The sequence below is a fragment of the Electrophorus electricus genome, chromosome 20 (assembly GCF_041902795.1).
Source record: "Electrophorus electricus isolate QZ-2024a chromosome 20, ASM4190279v1, whole genome shotgun sequence".
In the NCBI taxonomy this organism is placed as follows: Eukaryota; Metazoa; Chordata; class Actinopteri; order Gymnotiformes; family Gymnotidae; genus Electrophorus; species Electrophorus electricus.
The window spans coordinates 13,555,278-13,575,403 of NC_137516.1; the positions used below are offsets into that span (position 1 = coordinate 13,555,278).

Sequence of the window (20,126 nt, forward strand, 5' to 3'; positions counted from 1 at the left end):
ATAAAACTACTCTAGAAACGAGTTTTATTAAAAAGATTAGCCAAATAATAAAAAAAAAAATCATGTAATGACAGTAGGACTACTCCTTCCCGTCCTCTCTTGCAGTTGCGATAATTGGACAGCAATGGTCACAAGCTCAGCCAGCTTCACCTGTGGTAAATTATAAGAAAAATTAAGCCAGACACATTGTCTTTTCTACGTGTAGCCTAATAATAGTCACTATTACAACTAGTGTTCACTTCCTTTAAGAGTTTAAATCACTCACTTTCACCAAAATAATTTAAATTAACTACTTTTTAGGTATCCTATTCAGGTTTGTTAAGATTTCTAGACTACTGGGGAAATCAACAACAATAAAACAGATGGCTTAAACCAAAGGCTATAAATGTACCTGTGGGTCCTGGAAAATCTTGTTCACATCTTTCTCATAGCTGTCAATATATAGGCGTATTGTAGCCCCAGAACTACCTGTTCCACTCAGGCGAAAGATTATGCGAGAACCATCTTTAAATATGATCCGTAATCCCTGTGGAGAGGTTTTTTTCTTATTATGTGAAGGTTTTTTATCTTACTATATGTTTCATATATATATATATATATATATATATATATATATATATATATATATATATATATATATATATATATATATATAATATAAAATTAGATTATACCTGGTTTCTTGAAATGCTTCCATCTACTGGGTCACTGTATTCAAAGTTGTCAGCTCTCTCTACCTGGTAGGTTTTTTCTCCTTCAGTGAACTTCTGCCCAATGAACTCTTTATCAGAAATGATCACCTCAAGGTTTAACATCAACTCCACAGCTGCATCTATGTCCACATTGTCATAGTCATACCTGTCAGGAGATTCAAAGTAATCAGTCTGTTCTGTACCATTTGGCTGGCATGGTAGTCTGCAGTTGCAAACATATATCTTTAATTCATATGTGAAAAAAAGGTGTGTTGAATTTTCCCATGTTCTGATAGAGTTAGGTGTATCTTTACCTGGTGTAGTAGTTCCTGCCATAGGTTTTCCAGTGTTCAGTCATAACCTCCTCAATACTCTGTTTTCTGGCAGCAAGAATGGAAAGCCATGCAAGCACAGCCCAGAGACCATCCTTTTCCCGGATATGGTCTGCACCTGAGAAGAAGGTCCATACCATAAGATGTTGCATAATAGTAGAATTATAATCCATTCTAAAAATTAATCATAACAATGTACGCATTTGAAAAAAAAATTGAAAAAGATTCAATGTTAAAAGTCTATGAACAATATAATTCAAATGCAATTTGGACTTTAGATACCAGTGCCAAAGCTCTCTTCTCCACAGAGAGACAGATGACCAGCGTCCATCAGGCTCCCAAAGAACTTCCACCCAGTTGGAGTTTCGTACAGTTGTATTTTGGTTGCTTTAGCCACACTATGTAATGAATGAGCATGGTGTTACCTCATTGACCCCAAAGTTCATCAGCCTTAAACCCAGATCAAGCCCAGATTAAGAGGGGCTTTGTGAATGTAAAGCTGTAGCACACTCGCAAACTTTTTATGTGTCCTCGCAGAGAACAGCAGTACTGTGGTAAATCTGTAATTATTTGGTATGAAGTGAGAGGTTTCACATTTTTGTCTGAAAGGTTTCACAATTAGCAACATCATATAAAACTAAAAGTTATATTCACTTGTCAAGTGCTCCACTGGTGGGCATACTTCTGGCAAAGCCTCTCACTCCCATGTGCTGAAAATAGGGGATGCAGAACATGTTGGCTGCAATGACAGCAACCGAATCTGAGGGGTTAACGAAAAACCCATGCTTCCCCAGGATCATATTACGGTCCTAAAAAGAAAGAAACAGGGTCAGGTAGGGTGAAATGAGTTGAGTCTAAGAATAGTCCTTGAGATCATGTAGTACCTTTAAACATAAATGTGGGCTGAGGACAAAAGGAATATTTTAAAATAGTAATCTCATCTAATCTTGAGGTGACATGAGAGTGGATTTTTATAGTAACAAATCTGTGTCATCCTGGAGATTAAAATGTCTCAATGAACAATAAAGGTTGAACTCATCATGTAGCAGGATGTTATGAACACCCACACCATCACCATCAAAGGCAGCTCCAAAGTCATACTGGCCACTCTTCATGGTCTCAACCAGATCTGCGGCGTGAGTCAGGTTAGGGTCTGGATGCTGACCACCAAAGTCTTCCAGAGGAATGCAGTTAATGGCTGAGTTTGCAGGGGAGCCCAGCTCCTCACACAGGATCTTTTTCACATATGGACCAACCACTTTAAAATGAACATACGCGCAAATTTAGTCAGAGTCTGGAAAAAGTGATAGATACAGTATCACACAGAAATACATAAAGATGTAAAGTAGTAGCAAGTGGATTTTCTGTTAAAATTTATATTATTAGAAAAAAATATTGTTACAGAGTTCAGATAAGGCAGTCCATGTGAAGCATATCTAAAGATTTTTGTTACAATGCTCAAAAGACAGATATGCAGTAGAAGTTACTCTAATTTCTAATTTCGCCAATAGCAAATCAGGTGCAGTACAATAAAATCCACTGCTCCTTATTGATTTTCAACCTTGGATGAGAAATACAATGAAACATGTTAACATGTTTAAATATATTTCATCTTATCACTAGTTTGAAATGAATGACCAAAGAATGCCCCTTATATTAAAATGCTGACCACTCAGGCTAAGCTAAGTGAGCTGTGTGCATGCCACACCTTGTTAAAATGCCATACATTTCAAGAGTGTACTCCACATTGCAGGGCTTCCTTTTTGAAAGGGAAACTCTGCCTTTGGTATCAGTGTTATGTCAGGCATCTCTGCTTGAGCATTTAGCTAACAGAAGTGTAGAAACTCTATCTGACCCAAACCTAGATGACCCGGCCTTTGGGAAGTTCACAGCTGTGGCTTTTTCTATGATAGATATCCTGTAGCTATAGGCCTACACCTAGTAATAACAAACATGGCTTTGATATTGTGAAACTAAACTGAAAAAGGCAAGTGAGTTATTATTATTGTTAGTAGTATTAGAAGTATTATTAAATAAATAAAATAAAAGTATGAAGTAAAAAAGTGAAAGCAAAATATAAAAGAAAATGAAATGTATTCCTAATGTTTTCTGGAACATTGATTCCAGAGTTTATGAGCTATATAAGGAAAAGATCTTCCACCAGCTGAGCTGTAAGCAAACCTAGAGATTTGCAGTAAGCCTGCCTCATATGATCAAAGTAATCCAGATGGGCTAATGCTTCAAGAGAGCTAGACCATTAAGGGCTTTAAACATCATAAGTAAGACTTTGTAATTAATGCAGGATGTAATGGCTGCCACATTCTGAACTAAATGAAGATGACTTAGTCAACAGGGTAACCTGGCAGTCTACCCTAGAAATCATTAAAGCAAGTACTACAAATTCGCACTTATTTGACTCAAATGACAGCCCAACATCAAGGGTTACAAGGGTTACATAGGGTCCTTAATGCTAACCTCTGACTGCACAGAAAATGTCATCAGTGTATAGTATAAAATCAAAAACCTTAGCAAATTTAGCACTTTTTAAGCTCAGAAAGGAAATGCTCTCCCCAGGATTTTCTTCCAACTATTTTGCTTTGCTAATAAGTTAAAGTACAACTGGCAAGAAATTGGCGAGGCTTCTACTTTTTGTAAATTTCTTTGACTGTGCTTGTATGAGTATACAGTTGTCAGTCAACATAGCAGTTTCTTACCTCCATGCATAGCATCTAAACGAATGCGTATGTGGTTCTCTCCAGATAGCAGCTCCTTAAGTGCTGCAAAGTCAAAGATGTTCCTCAGCATATTTGCGTAGGATTCCACTGAGTCCACAATCTCCACTGCAAGTGTTGCATACAATAAGATGCATAATTATCTTTATTATGTTTATTAACTTTATCATCATGATATTAATGTAATATTAACTATGCCTTCACCTGTAAATGGTTTGAATTTGTTCTCCAAGTCAAAGGTCTGCTTGCCAAGGGTTACCAGATCCACTGTGAGTTCAGGGCAGATGGCATACTCTTCAAGGGTTCTGCTTATCTGGAAGATTTGCTCTGTGACAGTTTCTGGTGCAGGCCCTGTGTTTTAAACAGACTATGTCAGGATATAATAGAGAAAGACTGTCGAACTACCATGATGATGCATGTTCTGTTTAGGTGTATGAATGTGTATATTTAAGCCTTCAGTGTCCCATGTAAGCACTAAAATTACTTATATTATATTATAATGTTTTTGCATCCGCTTACACCGTGAAAGGCCAAATTCTTGTCAGATATTCAACATATATTCTGTTGATTACAGCTGTTTTTTGTTGTAGTTATTGTTTTGTTTGTTATGTTTTGTTACCTCCATTGGCGATATTGAACTTAATTCCAAAATCTCCATCTGGTCCTCCAGGATTGTGACTGGCAGTCAGCAAAATTCCACCAATAGCTTTATACTTCCGGATCACACATGAAACAGCTGGCGTGGACATGATGCCATTCTGACCAATAACTAGGCGGCCTACCTGAGAGAGGTTAATGTGGGAACATGGGTGAGTCTTAGAGGGTTTTAGTGGCCTTTCACGAATCACTTTACTTAGTTTAACATTTTCTTTTAAAAACATAACAGAGCATTGTATAAATATCTTAAGAAATTGCTATATTTTAAGCAATGACCTTTGGAATATAAAAACATAAGCATCATTCCATTATACACTATTAAAAGGTTTAAATATAGTGAGCAATAATTCTCTGTGTCATCAGACTGACTGTGGCAGTTATGCTTGGCTTCTCCATCTGTGCTGGAATGTAACTGACAAAATTAGGAAAACATTTATAGTTGGTGTCGTGTTGTGTATAATATATTTATATATATATATATATGCACAACTCTACCAGTGGTGTCAAGAATAAATATCTTTGTGACCTTTAGGATTGTTTAAGTGTCAGTGACAAAGCAGGTCTAATTACTTCTATTTAAAGGGATCATTTTGTAGTTCACTTGCACCTGCCTCTGACTAATCATTTAAAATAACATGCTGTATCAGTGCAATTGTTGCCATAATTAATTTCACAATGTTGTTCTTTGCAATCGACATATGAAGTCATTCAAGATGATTTTTTGATTATTCTCTGAGAAACATGTTAAAATTTGGAAGAGCTGTGAACACAGATATCAGGCTTTGCTAATAGATTAATGGATGCTGAGTTCTAGCAAAAATGATAAGTTTCAATCATACACAGTACTAATGTCTTAAAAACAAAACATTGAAGTAGAGCAACTGACCCCATTGGCTGCGGCCATTTGCACTATGACCTGGATGGCAGTTGTGTTGAAATATCGTCCATCTCCTCCAACCACCACTGTGGAGCCTTGGCGATCTCGCAGGTCAATGGAGGAGAAGACACTCTGAATGAAGTTGTGCAGATAGTTCCTTTTAGACTGGAAAACATAGACCTTCTTCCTCAGCCCACTGGTGCCGGGCCTCTGGTCAGGAAATGGGGTAGTGGGGAAAGTCAGCACCCGCAGGGGACCTTCTTCCATTGCGGAAGGCGAGAAGAGACACGAAGAGGAGATCTGTTGCCGCGTGGTCCCTTTTTGAGAGCTCCGGGAACTGGGAGGAAAGAGGAGGAGAGGGAAGCCTTCTGGCAGCCCCAGGGCATTCCACAGACTGGCAGAGGGGTCATCAAGGATCCAAAAATAAAGAGGCTGTGTAGGACAGTAACTGAAAATGGGTTGCTCCTTGCACATGTGCAGGGGCATCACTGTCAGACTTCCTGCTCGCTACAATGCTGTTGAGCCAGATGGCTTAGATGATCTACATGATGAGAGCCAATGAGATATCACATTAGCTCAGCCACAGGCTAAACTGAGACCGTTTTAAGTGAATAAACCAAAGGCTGAGGGAGTAATGGGTAACAGTAGCAAATTGAGACACATCTTGAACTGTTGTTGCATGTTTGAGGGATCCTCAGTGGTAGTCAAAGATCTCAGCAGCTGAGTATTATATAGAAGTAAGCAATCAGTGTTATCCAATAACTATTACTCTATGAAAACATGGGATTTGTTGAGGCTTATGGTATGTTGTACTCAGAGGTGGGTAGAGTAATGAAAAAAAATCTGTACTCAAGTAAAATTACTGTTACTTTAAAATAACAATTACTCAAGTAGAGGTAAAAGTGTCACGGTAAAAGTTTGCGGACACCTGCACATGGTTTATCGTGTAATGTCTTTGTGTATTTAAACTGCTGTGGAAGTGTGCGTCATTGTTGGTCATTGCCTTTGTTCATAGTCACGTTGTTCATGTTAGCTGTTTATGTTATGTGTGAGTGCCACTGTTGTTTTCGTCGAGGGAGTCTGTACGTCCTGCTCCTTGCCCTGCGGCACTCGGGCTGCTGCAAAAAGTTGTAATTTAAATTAGTACTTAAGTAAAAGTAAGAAAGTATCTGTTAAAAAGACAAATCAAGTAGCAAGTGAATTCCTCATATCTCACTTAACACCAGACAACAAATTTTTACTCTGAATTCCAATCCAAGGCATGGATTTTAAGTGAATTTTACAATAAGTATATATTACTTATACATAAATAAGGCTGTTATTACACTTCAGATATGTACAATATTGAATATCCTTCTTCAGTGTCCAGTAATAGCTTGCCAACATAGAGGAGCTCCAATTTCCTTCGCCATTTTCCATAGGCCTTCTATGCATAATGATGTTTGTCAATCAATAAAAATTTATTTTTATAGCGCTGTTTAACAACACATGTTGTCACAAATCAGCTTTACAAATGTCCAAGCTCCCAGTGAGCAAGTCAAGGGCAACAGTGGCAAGAAAAAACTTCCTAGAGCATGAGAAAGAAACCTTCAGAGGAACCAAGACTCAAAGAGGGGGCCCGTCCTCCTTTGGCTGACAATGGTCACCACAATAATAATTTTAAGAGAAAAATGAATTAAAAATAACTAATTAATGTCTTGTCCAACTTTCTAAAGGTCCTACTCTTGTCCTGAGGTGTGCATGTGTCCAAGACCCATCCCTTAAGAGAACGTCCATTAAGGGCAATGGATAAGTAGTTGGCTGGGGTGGAGGTGTGGTGGGCTACAGCAGGGACAACATGGGGTGGTTGGAGTAGCCACTGCAGCTGAGATGGGATGAGGCTCAGTAACATCACGACATCAGGGGTAGGTGTGCATCAGCAGAAAGAGAGACTAGATTATGCATGTCCAGGTACAAGGGTGTGTAAATTAGGGAACTATAATGTGCAATGATGGACTCCAGCAGATCTAGCTATGGCAGCACAGCTAAAAGGAAAGAACCAGAAGTAAACAGGCGTGAGGGTACCCTGGAACATCAACACTCCGCCGCTCTCATTCAACAAATTTGAGTGACAAGTGAGTATGATTTGGTTGTAAACTATTTGTCCTAAGTAGACAGCTAAAAGCAATTTGGTAGATCGCGTTTGCTAAATGTAAGATATAGATATAATGTAGATATAAATATAATGTAGATATAAATATAATGGAAAAAAAAAACAAACTAATGGTTGATAGAGAAATTCTGAAAACATTTGGAATCGGTGTACAAAAGCACTTCACAGCCGTTTTTCTTTACTCTGGGTTTTTGTCCTACTTAGTTTAAGGTACATGAGGTTTTTCATATTGGCTACTATTGTGCATATAACAAACATCACACTGGATGTTTTAATCATTTTGTGATAAGTACAGTTTCTTTTAATATTCTGAGTTTATCTAACGTATTGATCAATCTAATGTATATCTAACGTATCGATCAGTCAGACCAGCTGGCTAGCTAGATATCCTTCGTTACAACTGCAGAATGTATGTGGTCGGAAAAAAAATCTATATATAAAATCAATTGCAAACCTTCATTTTTATAACCTTGAAGCAATTATAATATTTAGAATCTTGAAATATGCCTCAGTATGGGGCATGCATTCATAATCGTCATGATCTCAGTTCAGACCCTGCATACATTTTCCTTCTGCTTGTAGTTTATAGCTACGTAGGTAGCTGGCCATTGTTTTTTCAGAATATCATTGATCACACGTTACTTTCATATTAATAATGCATGTTAGAGCCCAGATTTCACACACAGATATGTGCGCCTTAGAGAAAAGGATATATAACGAGCTACTTTTCATAAATGTAATTTGTGTCACACGCTGGAAAATGTGCCTGTTCGCTGTTTATTACGTCATGTCTGTTTATTGCTGTACAGTTGTGTAACTGTAACAAAACTCCCGGGATCCAATAGCACGAGTTTATTGACACTGACAGGAATGGGTCTGTGGCAGATCTCAGCAGCTCTCGTCAACGCAGGGGGAGTCCGAACGAGGAGTGTCGTGGTTACCATTCCCACTGCAAGTCCATAGGTACGAATAATCCGAGGTGTAGTCTGAGGAGAAAGCAGAGGTCAAAAGCCGGGGAATCAAGAGAAACAGAGAAACGCTCGGTATGCACATAAGGATACAATACTAAGCAAGCTGGAGGTGGGAAACTGGGGTATTATATGGGTGACTGGAATGAGAGACAGGTGTATCTTATCATTACTCAGGTGAGTGGGAGCTGAGTCTGGCCAGGAAAAGGCTAGTGGGCTGGAACAATGCTGTCACATTAACTTACTGAAGTAAAGAGCTGACACTCAGTGATCATCTTTAGGGATTTCACTATCCCTCCCACACAAACGTACACAATTATTATTTTTTTTAATACGGAAAGAACGGTTATGAATATAACGGGAGTTTCGATTTCGCAAATGTACTTGAGTAAGAGTATAAAGTATGCTCTTTTAAAACCACTCTTAAAGCACAATTTGTTCAAAAAGTAACTTAAATGTAAATGTAAATTACTACCCACCTCTGGTTGTACTGCATTGGGGCCAAGGCACTTGATATGTCAAGCTGATTGTCACAGCTGTGAAGCATGAACAAAAGTGTTAAACCTTTGTTCCACCAGTACAATCAAATAATCTAGTGGGTTTTTTACTGGCCATTTCATTGTCAAAAGGTTTAATGAACTGATGTGAAAAAGTCATTTAGATGCCCTACACTGGCCAGTGGTGTAAAACCATTGCCTTTCATGATTAGACATCACTGCAGCAGTAGTAAACCTTATTCAAAATGATCTGTATCAAATATCTATACTGGACAACCATCATTTCCTACTCTTCCTACACACCGTCATGTTTCAATATTGCTTTTCACATTTATACAGATGACTCTTGGCTGTATTTTTCATCTCATCTCATTGTCTTCTTCGCTTAGTCAATTTCAGGGTCACCATGGCAACAGGGTGAGCAGCGAAGCCTAGGTGTCTCTGTTCACAGCCACTTCCTCCAGCTCCTCATAGGGAATCCCCAGGTGTACCCTGGCCACCAGGGAGATGTAACCCCTCCAGCAGGGAGATGTAACCCTTCCAGCAGGTCCTGAGTCTACCCCGAGGCCTCCTCCCATTTGGCTGGCTATCTTGTAAATTAAATGATGAACAAATAGAGGTTTTGATTGTTGGCCCTAATGGTTTTTCTAGAGATTTGCAGTTAGCGTTTGATCTGCTCACATTAAAACTGATCGCTTTTCCTAGAAACATGGGCATTATTTTTCAGTTTCAGTTATGCTTTTTAATGTATATCAAGAAACTTTCCAGTTAAGAATTATTGCTAAAATTAGTCCTGCTTTGTCCTTTCAGGATGTAGAGAAGTTCATCTTAAAGTATTGTAATTACTTTTTTTAACTACTTAAAAGAGAGAGCTTTGGCTCAACTTCAGTTACTCTGAAATGCAGCTGGCCGACGGCTTACAAAGACTAGATGCAAGAATCAGATTAGTCCAATGTTTGCCTCTTTCCCCTAGCTGCCAGTGAAATTTAGAATTACTTAAAATTATTATTATACATGGCAAATCTCCTGAATATATTTGTGAATTTTCAGTGCCCCATGCAAGTGTGAGGTCTCTGAGATCTTCCAGTCAAGCGCTTTTGGTTGTTACAAGGACAAAGCTGAAGTAAAGGGGGTCTTTGCTTTTGGTACTCATGCCCCCAAACTTTGTCGTTAGACTCTGTGATTCTATGATCACATTTAAGAGATAGCTTAAAATTTGTTTTTATGCTATAGCTCTTATTGGACATGATCATGGTATGTGGCATATTTAATGTGTGTTTTGCAGTGTTTATTTTTTATGATGTTTTATTAATCTACTTTAGATTTGGGCAGACTCTTTTGATAGGCTCCGAGGACTAATACAAGATCCTGACTCTATGGCCAATTTTTTTTTTCCGTTTTATTTTAATCTTTAAATATGAAGCACCTCGAAGCTTTGATTTAAAAAAAAAAAGTATATTTACTTTAAAGTAAAGTTTACTTATTTACACATCCTAAAATCAACTTCAAGAAAACAGCACAACTGTTTACATGTCAGCTATAAATAATATGATCTCCACCTGACATCTCATAAGTGATGACAAGAAGCAGTTAAATTTCTTTTTTGCCCACAAGGTGTCAGCAAATTGGGGTTTTTTAGCAAAGCAAAGGGAGCTGCTAAAAACAAGCCACAAGTATGGATGTTTTTCAGTTCAGTTTTGGTCCGGAGTAGAGCATGGATTCTTTTCTGTTATTCTGCTGTTATTCTGCAGTATTCTACTCATTTTAGGTCAGACTCCATGCTCTCCACATGAAACTCACCAGCACCAGTTGGTAGCTATCATGCAGCAAAGGAGACCTAGAAAGGCTAAGAATGAACTACAACTAATGATAGGTGACATTCTGGCAAACAAATAATAATAATAATAATAATAATAAAATTCATCTTGTAAACCCATTTAATCCAATTCAGGGTAACAGTGGGCCGGAGCAATAATAATAGGAGAAGAAATAGTTAATAGTTGCTCATATCCAAAGTTCCTGATTTCCTGCTGTTTCATTAGTGTTGGCCAAAACTATTTGTTAACCTTTAGTATTGAAGCATTACCAGCACATTAAAGGTCATTGGCATGTGAGCACATACACAAGAGTAAAATTCAGTATTGGTTATTAGATGTCTGCCTGTGTTTTTTGGGGGGTTAAAGGTAATTCTTTTGGACCTTGTACAAAACTGACTTACATTATAAGAACCTGCTTTATGCCTTGTTTGTTTACTGCAAGTTCAAATTTGCCAATTTTATATGGCATTTTCTAACACTTTTATTGGCCTGCAATATGAATGAGCAACTTTATATAAAAAAGCAAAAGCAACTTTATCTAAAAATATTATCAAACCCATTGACCCAACACCTCAAACCCTCTACATGGTTTATGCCAGACACATGACAAAACATATTACAAAACATATTACATATTACAAAACAAATAAGTAATTGTTACTTATTAGCAGAAGACAACCTTGCATGACTGTCTTGTGATCTTTGATTATCTGCACTTACTTGCCTCTGAATAAGTAATTTAAAAACAACAAATGCACAGAATTTCAACGAGAAAGCATTTATTGGTGATTGTATAACAATGATAACTACAACAACAATGTATAATACAATGCAAAGTGCATAATGTGGAATCCTAAGACTCTATTAATAATCCAGAATAATGGAAATAACTGAATAAATAAGGGATAAAAATTTTGAAAACAGATGCTTAAATTTTACAGGGTTAAGTAGACATTCAATGTACTATCTAGCTATCTATACAATCTATGTAATCTATACAAAGCCTGTGTCAGAATATTGCGATCAGAGAGATGGGAGCTGAAGTTCCCATATGTCCACCACACCTCTCATTCCATGATTGAGAAGCCATCTCAGCCTGTGTGACTCCATGTTGCCTTGAGATGATAAAAGGAGATTTGTGAGGATTTTAAGTGGCTTTGTCCTTTGTTGTGCTTCCATTGGATCCTCTTCCTGCGAGGTTTGCACTGGACGCTTTTGCCATTGAGATTGATGTCTCCACAACCACTAAACCACCAGCCCCCTTAGAAAAAGCCAGAGGACACAGAGTAAATGCTAGAAAATTTAATATGATATTATCATAAAAATCAATGCAACAGAAATAATGAAAAATCTAGGTTGAGATTATTAAAAGATTTCTCATGCATCACATGATGGCTGTTATACTCTTGCCAATATTACCGGTATATTAATATTGGGATATGAAAATAAGCGATTTTTAAATGACCCTTGTTTTAATATTGTATATGCTATCTGTAGTTTGTTTCACTAAATGTCTCAGGACACATGAGAGTTAGTAATACGCTTAATGTAAGTTCAGCACCTGTGTAGTCATGGGCACAGTTTTGGTTATTGTTCCCATCGTAGTGGTCCTTGGTAGAAAATCTTATTCTTGTCTGGCTTTCAGAAGTCAGGCCTCCTGACTTGAAATGGATTGTGTAGTTGGAGGCAGGACCCTCCAGACTGCACTCGAATTCCATTAAATATTTCTCTCGTTTCCAGTCTTCCATCTGAACATGTAGGACAGAATCTCCCTGGCTGGCAATGGAGGAGATCTTCTTCAGGCCAAGCCAGAAGTCACCTACAAACCAGAAATCGTATGTCTTGATCAATAAAATACATTCAGCTTTTTGTGCCTCTGTAACAGCATTGCACTACTGTGTATAAAGAGCATTGAACAACTATAAACAATTCAGTCTAATCCATATATCATGCAGTGTGTGTGATTTGGAATCCACTAGGGGCTGATGAATAGTTTGATGTTCTCTGGGAGGAAAAGGCAGTGCCAGCAAAGATTGGCTAAAAACTGCTGAAAGCCATATTGTCAAAAAGAGGTAAGCACTTCGAACTATTGACATCAAGACAAAGCACTCCATTGTGCTCCAGGCCACTACTGCTCTCATGATGAAGTGAGAAGGAAGCTTCATTCCTGTGTTCTTAGTTTGTGGAGCACCAAAATTCCAAATGCACAACTCACTCTTGAAGTCCCCAAATCCATCCTCATAGCTTTGCCAGGACCGGTCAAAATTGACAGAGCCATCTTGCCTGCGTTGAATGACTGTAAACGCTCCCACTGTAGAGAGACGTGGTGAAGTTAGGATATTTGGTTAAACCCAGTCTCTAGTCCCCTGTACTCAAGTATCCAGTATTTGGAGTAGAAATGCTGCAAGTGTTGTTTGCACTCATACCCTCTGTGAATTCACAGTAGACTAGGAAAGGTTCTGATTGATTTGGCTTGATAGCATACAGGCCATTTGTTTCCTCTCCCTTGCCAAATATCTCACCACAGTGCTTTGGAAAATCTACAATACAACCATTCTCAGTGATCTGCAGTGAAAAATGGTGGTTCAAGGAAGAACATTACTAGTATCCTCACCACTTGAGAAGCTACCATCTGTGGAATAGTTGAATAGATAATCCGACATGAGGTGGGTATGGGCATCCCAACGAAATATAGAAGGTGTATCCTGAAGACTGCCAGAGTTCAGCTAGAAGTGACAACACAGTTTTACATTTCATAGTTTTTACATTTACACTTCACACTTCACACACATGCACACAAAGTGAGTTGGTGTTTTTGTAGATAATTGTTAGGTTTCTATTTGGATTGATCTGGGTTTAGTTGTGTTGCTCTTATTTTATAAATTGTATATGCAATGTAGACTATAACAATGTACTTTATTCTCCAAGCTTTTGATTTTGTTTTTCTGGTAGTTGAGATGCTCCCTTTGCTCCTTCATTGCCTTCAACAGCTCCGCTATGCTCCTCTCCTGGGCTTGGATCACTTCCTGATTGAGACATAGCGGGTGTTTGGTCACCTTGTTAAAACTGATTCAGAGAGATTAGTGAGATTAGTGATAGCCTCCACAAAGAACTGAACAGTTTTAATTTTGTTTCTTAAAAATGTACTAGTACAGATGTACTGAAACCAACCATTTTCCTCCTTTTATTATTGCTTAATTCAGGTTCAAATTCTAACTCTGACACGTGCCATCTCTGGTTTCCCGAGGACACACTTGGAAAAGAAATACATTGCCTACCTCTTTCCAATTCTACATGACAGACAACCAAAGGTGCATGACAAAGCGAGTATGTAACTTGCTGATGTGCTTGACACTGTTGTGTCACTGGAGAACATATCGGAGGAGGTGCGTGTACCCTTGTGGACTAGTACTACTGTACAGTCACAGAATATTTATTGTACTAGGAACTTGGTATGACTAAATTAGAAAAAAGATTAAAAATATTTTTACATGATACAAAGAACAGAAAGGTATGGTTTCAGACTTCCAAAAAATTATGACATTGATCTTACTTTGAGTGCAGAAATTTCTGCAACCTGGTCTGCTGAGAGCAGGCCCTGGGACAAGCCAGTTAGCTTCAGTTCCAGTCGTTCCACTTGGTTTCGGAGCTGAACTCTTTCCCTTACAATGTCTTCTGCTTTGGAGTTGATCTCCAGTGACAGGTTCTTGATCTCCTCATTATTCGCCTTGAGCATCACTGTGGTCTTCTTGAGCTCGTCTTCTTCCTCTTTGATCTCACTCGCCAGGATAGAGAGCTGGTAGAAGGAGCTGTCAAATATGTTCAGCTTTTGGATGAGGTCATTAATCTGGTCTTTTGTCTTTTGCACAAAGTCCCGTAGGTTCTTTCCGAGCTGCAGTAAGCCATTGGCGATCAGCTGAACGTCATCCAGAGCGGCAAAAGATGACTGAGTTTGTACTTGAGCCAGGATTGGTTCTTCAGTGCTCATGTCCACTGTTATTGAGAATACATAGGTCTCCACCACAAGAATCATCAGCAAAGCAAAATTCATGGTTACCTGTCCTGGCTCCCCCTTGACCACCAAGCTTCAGTATTACTAGTCTTTTCAGCTCCCTGTGTTAGAAAGATGCCCACAGGACCTTTATACACTTTCTGCTGTAAGAGGGTTGATCATTAAGCCTGCACAAGGTGAACCAGTGTGGCACTGTTAATCTCTGCACTGCCTCAGATGTTCAAGGAAACCACTCATTTCCATGTTTCCATATATTACAGGTTTTGTTGACAACTCCTAAAAAGTATATACTGAAGTTCTTAAAGGTTTGTGTTTTGAAGTTTGTAAGTCCATGCCTAACTGGACTAGAATGGTCTTTGTGAAGACTAAGCCATTAGCAACTTGCATGTAACTAGCTCTAGGAGTTGTTTTGTCCATTTTTAGGTCAAACCCGTGTGTGTGTGTGTGTGTGTGTGTGTGTGTGTGTGTGTGTGTGTGTGTGTGTGTGTGTGTGTGTGTGTGTGTGTGTGTGTGTGATATAGAACAATAACTGTACATTTCTTGGTAGTGTTCTGACAGTGAGCATAGAGCTCAAGAAACTATTCTTGTTAAAGCAAACTAGAAACTATTCTTGTTTAAAGCATCTGCAAAAAGGCACACCATCGATTTCATGCATGTCAGTAGATAGTAATAGCCATAATTCTATACCACCAGCTGAGTTTTTACTTCAACATAGAATCATGTGCAGAATAGTTAAAATTTATAGTGTGCCTGAGAGGTAATACAATGCGTTAAAAAGCTTTTGAAGCCACAGTCATAATTCAGCATTTAGAAACTACCCCCTCCTCTTCAATGAGAGGTTTTTTTCCATGAGATGATGCAACACATCATATGATTTTTTTCCTACCATGGCTGTTTATGGCAGTGTGCCTCTCTAAATTGAGGGGTAGCATGTCCTCCCTCCAATGTGGTCATCCTGATACTGTAACCCTCTGTTTGCCAAAGATGACCACTTTCATATTTTAACAAAAACAGGAAGCACCTAGGGCCAAACCTTATCAAGTTTTTTTGTGGAAAACATATTTCTCCTGGCCCTCCTTGTGCTTGAAGAAGTTTAATACTATCTATTCAGTTTTAAATAGATAGATTGATGACTTTATTAATCCCTGAGGGGAATTGATTTAATAATACTATATTCAGTATTGTTTCATGAATGACCCTTTATTTGCTCAAAAACTTTTAGTAAACTTTTCCCATTTCCTGACGTTACATATATTATAATAGTTACGACAAGACTAAGCCATTAGCAACTTACATGTAACTAGCTCTAGGAGTTGTTTTGTCAATTTTTAGGTCAAACCCATTATTTACAACCTTCAGTCTTATCCAAATGCTAAAATACTTTCAATTCTGTAGTAAAGACAATACAGTTCGGACCACAACTACTTACCTGACTGAAATGAGTTAAGAAGAGGCCTCAGTTAAATATTAACCCATATGAGGATGAATCCGTGTGCATACAGCAAAACTAAACTTATGTCTGATTTGTGTTTTTGACACAAAGCCACAAATGGAGAACATTAAAAATTTTAGTGTGTGTATGTGTCTGTGTATTCACTTTGGACGATTTATACCTTAGCTTACTGGAGCTGCACAGTAAATGTAAATGTAACAGCTTGTAGTACTTGCACCTACTGCTGTTAATACTTTGCAATTTGACACAGAAACAAATAAGGGCTTATAATAATCTTTGAAGAAATGCAGCAGAGATCACTCTTTCAGGATATAGGATATCGTGTCCTATGTCTGGGATGGAATATACAATGTTCAAGGCTGTGGAATCATTGGGAAACACTTGGTTTTAGTCCCATTAGGGAGGAGTTGCGTAGCTGGGTAGCATATTTCATTTCATTTCGTAATGAGTCCTGATTCAGTTGATCGTCCTCGTGGTGGTGCAGTTGAGTGATTAGTGCAGCCTCACGGTTAGCACTGTCCTCCACACATGCTGAGCTACTCAGCAGTGGTAGGTCAGTGGTTAAAGTACTTGACTAATGATCAGTAGGTTGCTAGTTCAAGCCCTCCCACTGTTGGGTCCCTAAGCAAGACCCTCAATTGCTCAAGATGTGGTCTGTCAGAACTGTGGGGTTTTTTTGGATAAAAGTGTCAGCCAAATGTAAATGTAACCTTGCCAGGCCTGATTAATCCAGTAATTACCACATGCTCTAAAAAATCTTTTTAGCTTTCTAGAGGCATAGACAACCATAAATACTTACTTTAAGAGGTAGTATTTCTAATATGCAGTGCTACATACACTTTCCAGTATGTCAGTACAAGTTCAAGAAGGGGATGACAAATGCACAAGCTGTGCCCAACAGATGTGAAGCCTGCCAGCAAATCTTATAGAGCTGCCACACAAAAAAGCATAGCCTTCAGCATCAGCAGCTCCTCTGTCATTATGCTCAAAGGAAAAGAGAATGTGCCAAGCTCTACTTGTGACATACCTCTGCAGACACCTGATTGGTTGGTACATTGATTAGCAGTGGAGGAAAGGAATCATTTTATTTTTCACGGCCAAAGAGAATGCAGCCAGCAGTGCTCATAAATTAATGAGGCCACATGCATGGGGTTTGAATGTAGTTTTCAGTTCATCAGAAATTTTTAATGTTTTTAATGAGACTAATGAGAGTACATTAACAACCATAGGTGGATAGAATGAGAAATTCAAGAAGAATTTGAAAAAGAGCTTTCATGCGGACTCATTTGCACCATTTTAATCACTGAAGTTGTTAAAACAATACCGTTACAGCTAACACATGGCTTTCATTTGGGTGTGAAAAATGATCATATTTTCCCACTTCCTTTAATAATAAAAACAAAGTTGTTCAACACTTTCAACTCTTAAAGATCACAGACGTAACAACTTACATCAATTTCCATCATGGTGGAAGCCTGAAAAGTCAGGAAAACACTCACATCATAGTCATCTTAAAATAGAATTATGATAGTCTACATATTGCCTATCAGCCAACTGATACATTTTTATAACATTAGTTTCTGTCAAATTTGGCATTTATATGCTACAATTAAGATCAAATGTACCGGTCATGTATTGGTACCCTAACAATTTCCACCATATGCTTTGAACTCAGCTAATAAGAACAAAACAATGAACAAAAAAAAATCCTGGACAAAGCATTTTCTAAAACTGACTAGCTTGTTTATTTGTACAGCTCTTGAGAATGACACCTGTCTCCAAATTCTTCAAGTATTCTCTAAATGCTTAGAAAAACTGTTAATAGATGTGTAGGACTTTTTCACGTGTTTTTCTTTTCCACTGGAATGATTTCGAAGTTTCCAAATAGTAAGATGCAGTTTCTGCTTATTTTAGGATAATTTAATGATTTGAATGACTAGGGCTAGTAAATTTAATCACGGACCTTTCTGCAGGCTAGTGCATACTCTGACATTCTGTTGTTCTGTGTAATGCCATTAGAGAGGTTGATGTTCCTCTGAAAAACCTTGCTGCTTTTTTGGATCAAGTATAACTTTGTAATAAAACTAGCAAGGAGCTAAGAGTCTTCTGGTAAGAAGCTGTGTGTTATAGCAATTTGTTATCACACAACTACTCACCAGTTAGGTAGCGGCAGTAATTGGACTGCATTTTTAATCTATAATTTCAGAATTCCTAACATCAAATATTATTGTAAAAATAAAATAACTTGGTGAACAAGTTACATTTTCACTTAGTTTTAGGATGGCTTCTTGTGCTGAAATCAAAGAGAAAAAAAGGTCTGAAAAATAATTTGTGAACTGGGTGGTTACAACTAGAGGCCTACAACTGGAGTAGATTTTACTGTAGCAGTGACTAAAGTTTTCAGTGCTAAAGATGTTGCAAGAAATGCCATGGTGCATTTATTAAGGGGACTTTAGCATTGTAGGCCCGTCATTGATTTTAATTTGCAACCACAAACATCTAAAGTAGCCCTATCAAAACAGATTAGTGTATACTGAAGCCCATGAATAAATGAGCTCTTATGTTTGGATAATATTTCAAGGTGACTAGTTTTTAATTAACCCAGAAACCCTCTTGTGTCAGGCAAATGTGATGAGAGTGTTTGTGTTCTGTATCTGTCTGTACACTTGAAGGTGAACTTCAGAGGAGTGGGAGGAAAGTTCAAGGTTAAAAGGGGTGCAGTTTTGTTGATCCATTTTGTCCCTTGCACCACGCCATGGCTGGGGGAAGGGAATATGACCAGTTCAAGAAAGATTTTATTCATCTTCAGGCTTTAAAAATCAGATTGGGATTGGGCTGGACCAGTGAAAAGAATGGCAGTTGTTAGGATCCTAATGGTCATCCTAAATCTAATGCCAATCTTTGTGTGCTGTTGTTTTCAGATGACCATATCATTCTAACTGCATGCATCGTAACATAAAAAAGGAAACATAATTCTACTTTGCCTTATATTTAAATCCAATTTCCATATTTATTGCTAAAATTGATGTCTGAATGTAGATTTAACATTGTGCAAGTATAATATGAAGGCAGTACAGGTCTGGTTTCTTGTCTTCTTGTTTTGGATTCTAACCTATATATACATTAGAAAGCTGACAGTGTCATTCTGTTGAACTAAAGTACACACACCTATCAGTTAGTGAAACTTTTAGAGACAATACAAATGTTCAGTAGTGTGTTAGAATGTTTTACCCAGTGTTTTGTGTACTCTTTTAGGAATTATGAAATATTCTGAATTACTTGAATATGTTTAAAATGTGTTTTATTGAGTTGGACAGCCACACTTTGTTTATTTTCAAAAGAGGAAAGAGAAGGAGTATTTTATGCCCAGTAATAGAGTTATGTGGGCCCCTCTCAAAACCCGCTTGGTATTGTTTCATTACAATCATGAGCCATACTGTATTGAATTACATGTTTACCATATGTGCATTTATATAAGTGCACAAGCATGTACACATGTATACTGTGGCTCTTCAGCCACCCTCACTGTTATAAGACCTCAAGAAACTTTGACCCTCCCCTCCCAACACAAGGGCCTTGTTTTGATAAATGTCTCTCTAGTTCTGCACTGCACTATGACCAACCCTCCTGCTCCAATTGGATGTTTAGTCAGGGTTTCTCCACACCCACCAACTCTGATTGGTCAGACAGTGCAGAGAGAGGTGTGGCACTTACATCCACAGCCTCTGCGTTGTCAACACACAATAACCCTGCTTACGTTTTCAAAGAATTTCATGTCTGTGTTTCTTGAGAAGCGTTTGTCTCCCACTTGCTCTTCTGTCTCTTGGTGGGTGAGAGAAGTGAAGTGCTCCCTTGGAGCAGGACACCAGACTGGCACATACCAACAGAACGAGGAGGAGGTAATGCCAAGCCTATAGTATTTGTGGTATTATATTTC

General features: G+C 38.2%; 3 protein-coding genes across 6 annotated transcripts in view; 1 reads left to right on the top strand and 2 right to left on the bottom strand.

The window, feature by feature from the left end:
• The window catches only part of LOC113570091 (KN motif and ankyrin repeat domain-containing protein 4-like), a 30,955-nt gene that overhangs the window by 1,421 nt on the left and 9,408 nt on the right, over positions 1-20,126 (top strand). The window contains exons 1-3 of one of the 3 annotated variants that reach the window (XM_081703249.1): positions 4,446-4,565; positions 12,465-12,559; positions 12,704-12,796. Coding sequence is in view for 1 of the 3 variants with exons in the window: in XM_026998297.3 (XP_026854098.3) it covers positions 19,963-20,088 (126 nt within the window). In the remaining 2 variants the exon portion in view is untranslated. Of the gene's footprint in view, positions 1-4,445; positions 4,566-12,464; positions 12,560-12,703; positions 12,797-19,925; positions 20,089-20,126 lie in introns of those variants that run through there. The other 2 variants (XM_081703248.1, XM_026998297.3) reach the window with 2 other exon arrangements.
• Positions 8-5,660, bottom strand: LOC113570153 (phosphoglucomutase-1-like). Its single transcript, XM_035536072.2, has 11 exons — positions 5,300-5,660; positions 4,376-4,538; positions 3,961-4,107; positions 3,739-3,864; positions 2,092-2,282; positions 1,679-1,833; positions 1,307-1,422; positions 1,007-1,142; positions 675-858; positions 392-526; positions 8-150 (listed from the first exon to the last, which is right to left on the bottom strand). The coding sequence occupies exons 1-11, from the start codon at positions 5,555-5,557 to the stop codon at positions 61-63; spliced, it is 1,701 nt and encodes a 566-aa protein (XP_035391965.2). The 5' UTR covers positions 5,558-5,660; the 3' UTR covers positions 8-60.
• On the bottom strand, positions 11,495-15,021 carry LOC113570151 (angiopoietin-related protein 3-like). Of its 2 annotated transcripts, XM_026998387.3 has the most exons (7): positions 14,278-15,021; positions 13,640-13,750; positions 13,339-13,450; positions 13,151-13,264; positions 12,940-13,035; positions 12,286-12,543; positions 11,495-11,985 (listed from the first exon to the last, which is right to left on the bottom strand). In XM_026998387.3, the coding sequence occupies exons 1-7, from the start codon at positions 14,773-14,775 to the stop codon at positions 11,816-11,818; spliced, it is 1,359 nt and encodes a 452-aa protein (XP_026854188.2). In that variant the 5' UTR covers positions 14,776-15,021; the 3' UTR covers positions 11,495-11,815. The 2 variants fall into 2 exon arrangements, with proteins under 2 accessions (XP_026854188.2, XP_081559376.1); XM_081703250.1 differs by lacking the exon at positions 13,151-13,264.